The sequence below is a fragment of the Dermochelys coriacea genome, chromosome 1 (genome assembly GCF_009764565.3).
Source record: "Dermochelys coriacea isolate rDerCor1 chromosome 1, rDerCor1.pri.v4, whole genome shotgun sequence".
In the NCBI taxonomy this organism is placed as follows: domain Eukaryota; kingdom Metazoa; phylum Chordata; order Testudines; family Dermochelyidae; genus Dermochelys; species Dermochelys coriacea.
In genome coordinates, this window is record NC_050068.2 from 99,107,717 (window position 1) to 99,121,731 (window position 14,015).

Genomic DNA, 14,015 nt, shown 5'->3' on the forward strand with positions numbered 1-14,015 from the left:
GTAGAAATGTGAGTGACAGAACTATAATTCACCTAAATGAGAAGATGAAAATAAGCAGGCAGGGTCTGGGATATGATAATTTGTTTAGTCATGCATGTGCATATTCACCATCATTAGGTGTGCAACTGGGCACATTTACAACTGGGTAAATTTAATTTACCTGAATTGAAGGCAGGTAAATTAAATAAATTATATAAAATCTCAATGTACTTATTTGGTCCCCATCACTGTAGTATGCAAGGGCCTCTGTTCACCTCCTCCTCTAAACTCAAACATGAGGTTATGTCTGATTTTGAAAAGGATTCAAACACATTTAAAATTTCCTTTTCCAAAGTAAAAAATAAATAAATAAATAAATAAATAAATAAAGGGGCCTCGAATGAGATTCTAACCAATTGTGACAAAACGCATAACAGAACAATGATAAAATAGACACAATGGAAGTTTTTGAATATAGTAAAATCATATTTAAAACAAGTTAGGATTCAAACAACACAGATGGAAAAAGGCCTTTTGAATCAGATACAAGTGAATTACATGCAGCCAAAGACAAACAACCTAACCAGATAAAAGGGTAGGTATATAGAGATTTATGGAAGCTCATTCACACTTTTCAGAGCTCATAGTTTTAAGGTAACAAAACTTCGTTACAACACTGATGTATATTCCCATAAAATTAATGGAACACTGTTCTTATTGAACTAACCCCAAATTGAAATAAATTGTGAGTAAGAAAGGGACTCCTAAGAAAACAAAGGCTCTTTTCAAATAAACAAGATATTGACCTCAGCATCATTAGTTTTGTCTGCCTTTTTTGTTTTGTTTTTTGTTAGAATTTACTCATTCAATAAAAGAAGAAGAGCTATTGGGATCCTGACTACATAGTGCAAACGCAGGTGCATTATTTACGTGCATAAAGTTAAACTTATGCTTAAATCTTTGTAGGATTGGGGAAATAATTGGATGGCACAACCATGAAGGAATAAAAATTGTAATAAGCAAGGAAGTATGCAACTGCTAGCACAAAAATAAAACCTGCATTTTTTATAATATATTCTATACAGTTTTGCTTAGACAATCTTATTTCTAATTGCAATGAGTACTTAACCTGTTCTTTTATACATCTCTGTTTGCATACAAAAGCATGCTTAAAATGACTGTGACAGAGTGCAAAGTGAACAAAGCCTGCACTCTGATCACTTAGATGTTAATTAGTCCCCCTTGAGAAAGCTGATGGGGGGAGGGTAAACAGACAATCAGGCTGGCCAGCTGGATGGAATAAGAAGCCAATTAGCCTATTAGTCCAAAGCTGATAGAGAGAGAGGGGACTAGGACTAGTTGAACTCAGTTATATGGAGGCCTCAGGGGAGGGAGACCTCTGTTCCCCTCAGGTTCTGGGGAGAGTGTCAAAAAAGCACAGTAGTAAATAGATGGTTGCATGGGGATTGTTGGGGAAATGGTGGATGGAACTTGAAATAAAAGGGTTCGGAGAAGGCATATCCACTGGAGTTCATGCAGTTTCTGAGAGGAAGAAGGTGGGAGAAGAGCCATGCCCCATTACAATGTCTTATACATTGTGTGAGACCTTGCTAAGTGAAAATGCAAGAAAACTAAAATTACTGAAAATAATAAGCCTAGAGCCTATATTATTGTGGGTACCTACCTTTATAAAGACAGCAAGACTATGATTTGCATTTTTTGAAGCCTCTGGATTGTCTCTGTACTTCTGAGTGATGTGTGGCATTAGCATATTAACAAATGTTTCTACAGCATGGTGAAAAGAAGCAGGAAATCTCTGGTTTCGTAACAACTGGAAGAATAATTTAAAATACACATTTAGAATTTTAAATTTCCGAAGTAACCTTGCATATGGCAGACAATGATTTGCTATAGGTAAAGCTATTTCTCAAGTTCATTTAGGAAAGGAGAAAAGGGAGAAAACAACAGTTAAAATTAAAATTATGAAATACTCTAGTTCTGATGAAAAAAAGATATGAAAAATTCAGAAGCTTTTTGCAAACTTTTCTGGACTATGAAAAAGGCCAATTTTGGTTGAGAAAAGTTTTGAATGAAGTATTTTAACCAGCTCTAGTTTCTATCTGCAGAATTATTTAGAATCCAATGTAGAAAGCAATTTTCTTTTAAGGTGACAAAGTATGTAAATGTAAGTACGGAACTTGAAAGCATTCGGTGTTTCATCATAGAAGCATATTGAAATTGCTTTCATGGCAATACCCAAGACAGATTTCCAATTTTAAAGGCATAGTTAAGGGCAGTAATCTAGAAATCAGTTATTCTAATTCTTACTTAAGGTACCTAGCTACACATAGCTTAGTTACCTAGTCATTCCCAATAACTCCCTTGACCAAATACATATGTTGCTGTTTTATCAGCTATTTGTCTCAGGCGAAAATGTAGCTATTGTGAAAAAGAATATCCTCCAATATTGTACCCTTTTTTCTATCATCCTTTTCAACTCAGGCCTCCCCCATTTGGCACAACTGTACCTAAGGTATCATCACTGATCATGCACTCTCCTCCCACATCTTCTACAGCTGTATACCTGGGTTATATCATCTCCAAAATATTTCTCCTTTAATACACTCTTTTGACTTTACCTCTGATGAAATTCTCACCTATGCCTTCATTTTCTCTTGCATTAATGTTTGCAATGCCCTGATCTTTGGCTACCTCAGGTCTCAGCTCTTCAAACTACAGTACACAAAAAAATTTGTTTATGGCTTTTTTTCATTCTGGGATCCAGTTCAAAATTGCCTTCCTTGCCTTTAAATAGCTTTCCAACCTACCTAACAGATGTTCTCTGTAGAGCCCTCTCTTTAACAAGCATCTTTTTATCTCTAATGTTTCCTACAATCCTGCCCCTAGTACGAAACCTTTCTCTGAAGCTTCCTGCCATGAGAACATAACACAAGAATGGCCATACTGGGTCAGACCAATGTTTCATCCAGTCCAATATCCTGTCTTCCAACAATGGCCAGTGCCAGATGTTTCAGAGAGTTGATGAACAGAAAAGGACAGTTATCCAGTCCCATCTTCTGACAGTCAGATGTTTAGGAACACTCAGAGCATGGGGTTGCATCACTGACCATCTTGGCTAATAACCATTAAAGGACCTATTCTCCACAAAGATTTCTAGTTTTTCTTTGAACCCAGTTATACTTTTGGCTTTCACAACATCCCTGGCAAAGAGTTCCACAGGTTGACTGTACATTGTGTGAATAAGTACTTCCCTCACTCCGCACTGCTCCCGGAAATGGCTGGCATGCCCGAGGCCCCTGGGGAGCAGGTCTCCGTGCACTGCCCCCGCCCCAACTCCGCAGCTCCCATTGGTTGTTTTAAAACTGCTTATTAATTCTATTGAGTGAACCCTGGTTCTTGTGTTATGTGAAGGAGTAAATATTTCCTTATTCACTTTCTCCACACCTTTCATTATTTTATAGACCTCTACTCTGTCCCTCCTTAGACATCTCTTTTCTATGTGAATAGTTCCAGTCTTTTCAATCTCTCTTCAGATGGAAGTTGCTCTATACACCTAATAATTTTTGTTGCCCTTCTCTGTATCTTTTCCACTTCTAATCTATCTTTTTTGAGATGTGGAGAGCAGAACTGCATGCAGTATTCAAGGTGTGGATATACCATGGATTTATATAGTGAAACTGCCTTCTTGTATCAGTCCACAACTCAGACTTTAATTTCTTTGAACATTTAGTCTTAAACACAGATCCTTTGTCTGTTGTCTTAGCATTTTAGAATCACAGAATCTTAGGACTAGAGGGGACCTCAAGAGGTCATCTAGTCCAGTCGCCTGCACTCAAGGCAGGACTAAGTATTATCTAGACCATCTCTGACAAGTGTTTGTCTGTCTTGCTCTTAAAAATCTCCAATGATGGAGATTCCACCACCTCCCTCGGCAATTTATTCCAGTGTTTAACCAACTTGACAGTTACAAAGTTTTTCCTAATGTCCAACCTAAACCTCCCTTGCTGCAATTTAAACCCATTGCGTCTTGTCCTATCCTCAGAAGTTAAGGAGAACATTTTTTCCCTTTCTCCGTGTCACAACCTTTTAAGTACTTGAAAACATCAGGAGAGGCATTTCCAGTAGGGATAAGGAGGTTTTAGTACTGTTATACAAGGCACTGGTGAGACCTCACCTAGAATACTGTGTGCAGTTCTGGTCTCCCATGTTTAAAAAGGATGAATTCAAACTGGAGTAGGTACAGAGAAGGGCTACTAGGATGATCCGAGGAATGGAAAACTTGTCTTATGAAAGGAGACTTAAGGAGCTTGGCTTGTTTAGCCTAACTAAAAGAAGGTTGAGGGGAGATATGATTGCTCTCTATAAATATATCAGAGGGATAAATATAGGAGAGGGAGAGGAATTATTTCAGCTCAGCACCAATGTGGACACAAGAACAAATGGGTATAAACTGGCCACCAGGAAGTTTAGACTTGAAATCAGACGAAGGTTTTTAACCATCATAGAATCATAGAATATCAGGGTTGGAAGGGACCCCAGAAGGTCATCTAGTCCAACCCCCTGCTCAAAGCAGGACCAAGTCCCAGTTAAATCATCCCAGCTAGGGCTTTGTCAAGCCTGACCTTAAAAACCTCTAAGGAAGGAGATTCTACCACCTCCCTAGGTAACGCATTCCAGTGTTTCACCACCCTCTTAGTGAAAAAGTTTTTCCTAATATCCAATCTAAACCTCCCCCATTGCAACTTGAGACCATTACTCCTCGTTCTGTCATCTGCTACCATTGAGAACAGTCTAGAGCCATCCTCTTTGAAACCCCCTTTCAGGTAGTTGAAAGCAGCTATCAAATCCCCCCTCATTCTTCTCTTCTGCAGACTAAACAATCCCAGCTCCCTCAGCCTCTCCTCATAAGTCATGTGCTCTAGACCCCTAATCATTTTCGTTGCCCTTCGTTGTACTCTTTCCAATTTATCCACATCCTTCCTGTAGTGTGGGGCCCAAAACTGGACACAGTACTCCAGATGAGGCCTCACCAGTGTCGAATAGAGGGGAACGATCACGTCCCTCGATCTGCTCGCTATGCCCCTACTTATACAACCCAAAATGCCATTGGCCTTCTTGGCAACAAGGGCACACTGCTGACTCATATCCAGCTTCTCGTCCACTGTCACCCCTAGGTCTTTTTCCGCAGAACTGCTGCCGAGCCAATCGGTCCCTAGTCTGTAGCGGTGCATTGGATTCTTCCATCCTAAGTGCAGGACCCTGCATTTATCCTTATTGAACCTCATTAGATTTCTTTTGGCCCAATCCTCCAATTTGTCTAGGTCCTTCTGTATCCTATCCCTCCCCTCCAGCGTATCTACCACTCCTCCCAGTTTAGTATCATCCGCAAATTTGCTGAGAGTGCAATCCACACCATCCTCCAGATCATTTATGAAGATATTGAACAAAACGGGCCCCAGGACCGACCCCTGGGGCACTCCACTTGACACCGGCTGCCAACTAGACATGGAGCCATTGATCACTACCCGTTGAGCCCGACAATCTAGCCAGCTTTCTACCCACCTTATAGTGCATTCATCCAGCCCATACTTCCTTAACTTGCTGACAAGAATGCTGTGGGAGACCGTGTCAAAAGCTTTGCTAAAGTCAAGAAACAATACATCCACTGCTTTCCCTTCATCCACAGAACCAGTAATCTCATCATAAAAGGCGATTAGATTAGTCAGGCATGACCTTCCCTTGGTGAATCCATGCTGACTGTTCCTGATCACTTTCCTCTCCTCTAAGTGCTTCAGGATTGATTCTTTGAGGACCTGCTCCATGATTTTTCCAGGGACTGAGGTGAGGCTGACCGGCCTGTAGTTCCCAGGATCCTCCTTCTTCCCTTTTTTAAAGATGGGCACTACATTAGCCTTTTTCCAGTCATCCGGGACTTCCCCCGTTCGCCACGAGTTTTCAAAGATAATGGCCAAGGGCTCTGCAATCACAGCCGCCAATTCCTTCAGCACTCTCGGATGCAATTCGTCCGGCCCCATGGACTTGTGCACGTCCAGCTTTTCTAAATAGTCCCTAACCACCTCTATCTCTACAGAGGGCTGGCCATCTCTTCCCCATTTTGTGTTGCCCAGCACAGCAGTCTGGGAGCTGACCTTGTTAGTGAAAACAGAGGCAAAAAAAGCATTGAGTACATTAGCTTTTTCCACATCCTCTGTCACTAGCTTGCCTCCCTCATTCAGTAAGGGGCCCACACTTTCCTTGGCTTTCTTCTTGTTGCCAACATACCTGAAGAAACCCTTCTTGTTACTCTTGACATCTCTTGCTAGCTGCAGCTCCAGGTGCGATTTGGCCCTCCTGATATCTTTCCTACATGCCCGAGCAATATTTTTATACTCTTCCCTGGTCATATGTCCAAGCTTCCACTTCTTGTAAGCTTCTTTTTTGTGTTTAAGATCCGCTAGGATTTCACCATCAGAGGAGTGAAGTTTTGGAATAGACTTCCAAGGGAAGCAGTGGGGGCAAAAGATCTATCTGGCTTTAAGATTCTACTCGATAAGTTTATGGAGGAGATGGTATGATGGGATAATGGGATTTTGGTAAGTAATTGATCTTTAAATATTCAGGGTAAATAGGCCAAATCCCCTGAGATGGGATATTAGATGGATGGGATCTGAGTTACTATAGAAAATTCTTTCCTGGGTATCTGGCTGGTGAATCTTGCCCATATGCTCAGGGTTTAGCTGATTGCCATATTTGGGGTCGGGAAGGAATTTTCCTCCAGGGCAGATTGGAGAGGTCCTGGAGGTTTTTCGCCTTCCTCTGTAGCATGGGGCATGGTTGACTTGAGTGAGGCTTCTCTGCTCCTTGAAGTCTTTGAACCATGATTTAAGGACTTCAATAGCTCAGACATGAGTGAGATTTTTCATAGGAGTGGGTGGGTGAGATTCTGTGGCCTGCGCTGTGCAGGAGGTCGGACTAGATGATCAGAATGGTCCCTTCTGACCTTAGTATCTATGAATCTATAGACTATTATCATGTCTCCTCTGTTTTCTCTTCTCCAGACTAAACAAAGCCAATTTTTTCAATCTTCCCTCATAGGTCATGTAGACCTTTAATCATTTTTGTTGCTCTTCTCTGGACTTCCTCCAAATTGTCATAGAATCATAGAATATCAGAGTTGGAAGGGACCTCAGGAGGTCATCTAGTCCAACCCCCTGCTCAAAGCAGGGCCAATCCCCAATTTTTGCCCCAGATCCTAAGTGGCCCCCTCAAGGATTGAACTCACAACCCTGGGTTTAGCAGGCCAATGCTCAAACCACTGAGCTACCGCTGCCCCCCTGCACATTCACTTCAGTCTTTTCTATTAGTTGTGTCTCCAAAGATTTTTCTTAGCTTGTTTTAAGCTTGCCAGCATAGTCACAACTACAATCGAACACCAGCCTAATACCATTACAGGAACACAGCATGGAGGCTGATGTATGGGGTTTCCAGACTATTACGCACAGAGCTTGGAAACACGTATGAAATAGTTTTCAGTTTTAGAATACTTTACATATACACAACATGCTGAACTGTGGCTGATTATAAATATTACTGTATTTAAACAGCATTTGAGCACAGTAGTGCCCTGCCCATAATTCAACGGGTTTAGTCTTGCCTACATGGAACATGTTCCTGCCTAGATCTCTACAATATCAGTGCAGAAGGGACCTTTTAAACATCAATATTAAATTGTGCAAGATACATATAAGAAAATCTAAAAATACTTGCAATATGTTTGCCTACAATATATCAATGACCTGTAAGAAAACAAAATCATTTCTGATAAAGTTTGAAGCTGACAAGAATTGAAGGGGTGGTAAATAGTAAAGAGGACAGGTCACTGACAGACATCGGATTGGGAGGCAAGCCAACAATGTATGTTTTAATATGGCTAAATGTAAATCTAAATATGGCATATATTCCTTGTTCCTGAGTGTATACAAGATGGGGGACTCTATTTTGGGAAGCAGCGACTCTGAACATTTTGTGAGAATACTCAGCTGAATGTGCACTCCTAGTGCAACTCTATGGCCAAAAGAGCTAACACAAGTAGGATTAGAGAGGTTATTTTACTCTTATATTTGGCACTGGTGTGACAGTTGGAGTACTGAATCCAGTTCTGATGTCTACATTTCAGGAAGGATGTTAATAAATTGGAGAGGGTTCGGAGAAGAGCCAATCATTATAGGATTAGAAAACATACTGTACCTACAGTAAGAGACTCAATTAGCTCAATTTATCTAGATTAACAAAGAGAAGGTTAAAGGTTGACTTCATTATAGTCTATAGGTACCTACATGGGAAACAAGTATGCTAAAGGGCTCTTCAATCTAGCAAAGATATAACAAGATCCAATGGCTGGAAGTTGAAGCTAGACAAATTAAAAAAAAATATGTGAATTTTTAACAGTAAGGGTAATTAACCATTCAAGAAATATATGTCTGCTGATGATGTTTTAAAGAAAGTCACACCAGTGAACTGGTGGAAGTCACTTAAGCACTTGGATTCAGAGGCTGTTGAAGTGATAATCTCACTTTTAACAACAGTAGCTTCTTCTGCCGGGGTAGAAACAATATTTTCTTCCTTTGGACTAATTCATGCCAAACTGAGAAATCTCTTTCCTGAAATGTGGCACCCAGAACTGGACACAAGACTCGAGTTGAGGCCTAACCAGCACAGAGTAGAGCATAAGAATTACTTTGCGTGTCTTGCTCACAACACTCCTAATACATCCCATCAGGCCCGGCAACTGGGTGGGGGGGGAGCAAAGGGGGCAATTGCCCAGGGGCCTGGGCAGTTTAAAATGGCCTAGGGGCTCCGGCCGCTGCTGCCAGTGGTAGTGCAGCAGGGCTAAGGCAGGCTTCCTGCCCTCCCTCACTCCGCACTGCTCCCAGAAGCGGCTGGCATGCCTGAGGCCCCGGGGAGGGGGTCTCCGTGCACTGCCCCGCCCCAACTCCGCAACTCCCATTGGCTGGGAACTGAGGGGGTGGTGCCTGTTGGCAGTGGCACACGGAGACCCCTTCGGCCCCCCGCCTAGAATCTGCTGCCAGAGGAGTGTGCCAGTTGCTTTCGGGAGCTGCCCGAGGTAAACCCCGATCCCCTGATCCCTACTGCACCCCAACCCCCTGCCCCAGTCTAGAGCCCGCACCATGCACCTAAGCTCCCTCCTAGAGCCTGCACCCCTCACCCCTCCCGCACCCAAGCTCCCTCCCAGAGCCTGCCCCCTCCCACACCCAAACTCCCTCCCAGAGCCCGCCCTTCTCCCCCTCCCACATCCAAACTCCCTCCCAGAGCCCGACCCTGCACCCGCTCCCAAACTCCCTCCCAGATTCCAACCCCCCACCCACTCTCAAACTACCTCCCAGACCCTGCACCCCCTCCTGCACAGAGTCTGCACCCCCTCCCGCACCCCAACCCCCTGCCCCAGCCTGGTGAAAGTGAATGAGGGTGAGGGAGAGTGAGTGACGGAGGGAGGGGAGACAGTGAGCAGGGGCAGGGCCTCGGAGAAGGGGAGGGACAGGGCACAGTCTATGGGAAAGGGTGGGGCAAGGGTCTTTGGGTTTGCGTGATTAGACAGTTGGCAACCCTACCAGGCGGTCATGTGGAAGCTCGCTGGCACCAGCCAGCGCAGACACAGCACAGACCAAATGTCAGGTGTACTGTTCTGCCCTGGGGCCCTGAATTACTATCAGCAGGCCTGCATCCCAGAATTATGTTTGCTTTTTTTGCAACAGTGTTACACTGTTGACTCATATTTAGCTTGTAATCCACTATGACCCCGTGTTAGACTGTTGACTCATTCAGCTTTCCTTTCATTTCAGCTATGACTCCCTTTCTGCAGTACTCCTTCCTAGGCAGTCATTTCCCATTTTGTATGTGTGAAACTGATTGTTCCTTCCGAAGTGGAGTATTTTGCATTTGTCCTTCTTGAATTTCATCGTATTTACTTCAGACCATTTCTCCAGATCATTTTGAATTTGAATCCTATTCTCCAAAGCACTTCAGTTTCCTCCTCCCACAGCTTGGTATCATCTGCAAACTTTATAAGTGTACTCTCTATGCCATTATCTAAATCATTGATGCTAAATCTTAATTTCTGTCTTCCTCTGTCATTGGCCTTATCACTAGCAACTTTAATATAACCATATAACATCACTATACTTTTGTTTTCTGTAATTTATACATTACATACACAAAGTGTTTGTATAAAAATATTATCAAGTTACATATACTGTACTTGGGCAGCAGCTAATTATCGTCCAGGACCCCGATCACGCAGGGTGGCAGTGGAGCCTAGCAGTTAAATGTTTAACTGATAAAATATTAATAGTTTAAAGGTTTACTGTTTTTAAATGTTATTTACATCCTTAGCCCATGCCTGACAGAAGTGGGACAAATGGTCTGCAAATAAGGGGAAATAAGTGCCGAATCTGAATGTTCCATCTCTGAGGGTGGTCTTAGTGCTGCCTCCATGAAGATGGACTTCAGCCTAGTGTCCCAATCTTTTTTGGTCCGGGGCTTGAAGTCCCTGAAGATCTTGCGGCATTCCCGAATGTGAGCTTCCCCCAGGCACTTATAGCAGCTTGAATGGGGGTCGTTCAGAGGCACAGACTTGTTACTAGGAGGCACAAGGCTTGAAAGCCAGTGACCAGGGCATGCCCTAGCACTGGGGGAGGAGAAGAAACTAACTAACTACTAATAAAACTTAACTATGTAAACCAACTACATACAATAATAGAGAAATAAAGTCCACTGAGAGAAGTACTTGCAAAGCAAGGAAAGAGTAGTTCCAGGGACCGTCAAGGGTGGTAAGAAGGAACTGAGGGAGTGTGGGGTCAGTGGGGCCCTTTATACCGGTGCTACGAGCGTGCAACACCAGAGGGCGCAGAGCTGACCTGATAGATACCACTGAGAGGAAAATTTCAAGTAGCTATGCTCAGAGCAAGCAAACACATACATTGGAATGGACACGTACAATCACGCAAAGAAGAATACGGTGTTATGCACTTTAAAGGATACTGACTATTATTTTTACTGTATTTACACATTGACCTGATAAGATCTTCAGTGTCAGAACATAAAATCTGTAATGCTCTTCTCCTTTATATCTGACCACAGCCTCAATCCCCAAGTTATAAAATTAACTTCTTTGTTAAGGTGAATATCCAGATAAGAGTTCAAACTAGACCAAGACAGAAATTCTTGCAATTTCTAGGGTCAGATATAGGCTTTAATGGGAAAATGGGGACCTAAAACACTTACGGCTGGTCTACACTGGGAACTTATGTGGGCATTGCTACATCTCTCAAGGGTGTGAAAAATCCACACTCGACAGATGTAGCTATAGCAACCTAACCCGTGGTGTAGACAGTGGTAGTTCAACAAAAGAATTTTTCGGTTAATCTTGTTACCGCCTTTCAGAGAGGTGGATTACATACACTGATGGCAGAACTGTTCCTGTCAGCATAGGTAGCGTCTACACTGAAGTGCTACAACAGTGCAGTTGCAGCACTGCAACTGTGCCCCTGAAGCAGTTTAAGTGTAGACATACCCTTAGATATGATTGATCTTCATTTTCTGAATAATTAAGTCAAACGTAACCATGACAATATCTGAAATATGAACAACTAGGCAACTTTCCTTATGTCCCTCTAATTTTAAAAGTATGTTTTCATCATGCCACCTTTAAGTAGTCAGTTCTTTTCCCCTCTTTGTTTATGCTTATTACTTTAAAAAACGTGGACCCTTCAAATTAACAAATTTCTTCAGGAAGACAGGAGAGGAAAATTTGATTGTCTGTAAAGAGAACATATCTTCTGAAAAACAAACAGATTCCAGTTTTCTATTACAACGTGTGGGCTGGTATGTTGATGCAACAGCCCCTCCTCTGGCTAGGCAGAGCATTGCACGTGAGTTCACTTAGTCTGGCAGGGACTTCGGTCAGTTCCTTGTGTCCAGGAGGTCTGAAAATCCTCCTCCATTCTTAAGTTTCTCAGGTTGTTTGTGGGGAAACCCAGACCTGCCCATTCCAGTGAGTTCCAGCTCAAAGCCCTTAAACTAGAGAGGCAGAATCAGGACTCAGCAACTCCAGCTGTGCCCTGAGTAACTTCCTATCTACTTTGCTTTCAGTAGGCTTTTCAGCCTGTTGGTCCAGTCATCCCTTCTCAAGGTGCAGTCTCTGAGTGGCTGGCAGGAATCCCTTATCCAGCCTGCTTGTTCCTGTGGCAGCATCCCTGCTTCCCAGCTCTTTTATTCTTCCAGCTGCTGTGAGGCTGCCAATCAACAACTGGCCAGCAGTATCTGCAATAATCCCCTGGTTGCTGGGCCAGGATGGGGTATATATACCCTACCCTGAGGGAATTATGTGCCAAAAATTAAAAATTATGCACACAATATTTTAAAATTCTGCAAAATTCTGCACATTTTATTTGTCAATAATTAAATGTGGCTCCAGCATGGCAGTGGGGAGCACAGGCCACTGGCTGCACAGAGGTGGGAGATCATCCTGAAGCCCCCACTTCCCCCAGTACAGGGACTCAGCAGTGAGGCTGTTCCTCACCCTGACACAGTGCAAGGGCTGGGCCTGCCCCGGAAACACCCTGGGGCCCTGTCCCTCTCTGCCAGGTGCACCAGTTGTGGTAGGCAGGTTCAGCCCAGCAGGATCCAAGTGTGGAGGGGCTTAGTCACCCCCCTTCCCTCATTTCCCCCAACCCCGCTTATCTAGCTCCACCGCAGGAAGTCACTGTTCCACAGAAAATAGGAAGGCTCCCAGAACACAGAAGGGGAGCACCACTGGCAGGAGGACCCAGGAGGCTGCATTCAGAGTCAGCAGAGCCCAAGATGGGCAGCCTCCAAGTTGGGCAGCTCTGCGTTTGTAGAAATGAGGAGGGAGGGGGCAGTGGCACGTACCCTGAGTGCCCCCCCATGCCTCGCCTCTGTTTGGGGAGCAATCCCTCCTAAAACTGCACTCATGGTCCTCCCCCACCTTGAGGCTTCCCTGCTGTTTTCTGCAGGGAAAAGCAAGAAATGAGGGGTGGGGGCGGGTGTTTTCTGCTGCAGGCAAGCAGTCCTGCAAAATCCCCCCATGAGTACAGTCACTGGCACGCACACACGCCCAGCCCCCCTCACCCGTCTCTGAGGTTGCTCCAGGCATGTTGAAACAGACCCACTGCCTGTTGCGTGTCCCCCAACCCTTTTTTTTTTTTTTTTTTTTTTTTTTTTTTACATTTTTCTGTGTGGAGGGGGAAACAGGAATAGGAGGGCCATATGAATTTCGCATCCCCACATCAGCGCAGAATCCCCCCAGGAGTAATATCCGAGGACAAAATGTATTACATGGTTTTCTCTTGAGACAGATCTCCCATGGACACTGTCCTAGTCATAGTACATAAGGCACCCAATGTGGATCCATAAAGAAAAGAAAAGCTAGTCATTCCCTTCCATACCATTCCCTCTGTTGCTGCTTAGGTTTCATAGGTTATAGATGTACACAGAAAACATCACCAATTATTGGGGGGGTATCAAAAGAGTCTGGTTTATCTAGCAGTAAAACTAACATTTTATCCCTTGCTAGAGGAAGTTTCAGTATGGTTGGATAATTCAACCCCAACAGTTGGAGGCAAACCAATAAGGTAACAGAAAAGGATGTTCTATTCTTACCCACAATAACACTTTAAAGACATATGAGGAATAGCTGTAAAAGGCTGCCCTTCCTATTTTGGGAATACTACAAATCAATCAATTTTTACCAATTTCACAATGTAATCTATGTTTGTTAAAACAAAAAAAAATTAGGCAATATGCCAGAACTGAATCAAAGAAAGCCACGGTTAAAATAAAAAGTCCAGAGGCACTTAAAATAAATGGAACCAGCATTTAAGGATCTTACTTATCATACAACAGAGGAACAAAAGTAGACAAAGCATAAAATGTATATCTCAAAGTACATCTCAAGTAGGATATGTCTATACTAAAGA

At 43.3% G+C, this 14,015-nt stretch overlaps 1 protein-coding gene across 23 annotated transcripts in view; it reads right to left on the reverse strand.

Moving 5' to 3' along the window:
- The window catches only part of DOCK9 (dedicator of cytokinesis 9), a 336,811-nt gene that overhangs the window by 117,648 nt on the left and 205,148 nt on the right, over positions 1–14,015 (reverse strand). For all 23 annotated transcript variants that reach the window (XM_043504710.1, XM_038385871.2, XM_038385827.2 and 20 more), the window contains one exon: positions 1,664–1,810. In XM_043504710.1, coding sequence (XP_043360645.1) covers positions 1,664–1,810 — 147 coding nt within the window. The remainder of the gene's footprint in view (positions 1–1,663; positions 1,811–14,015) is intronic.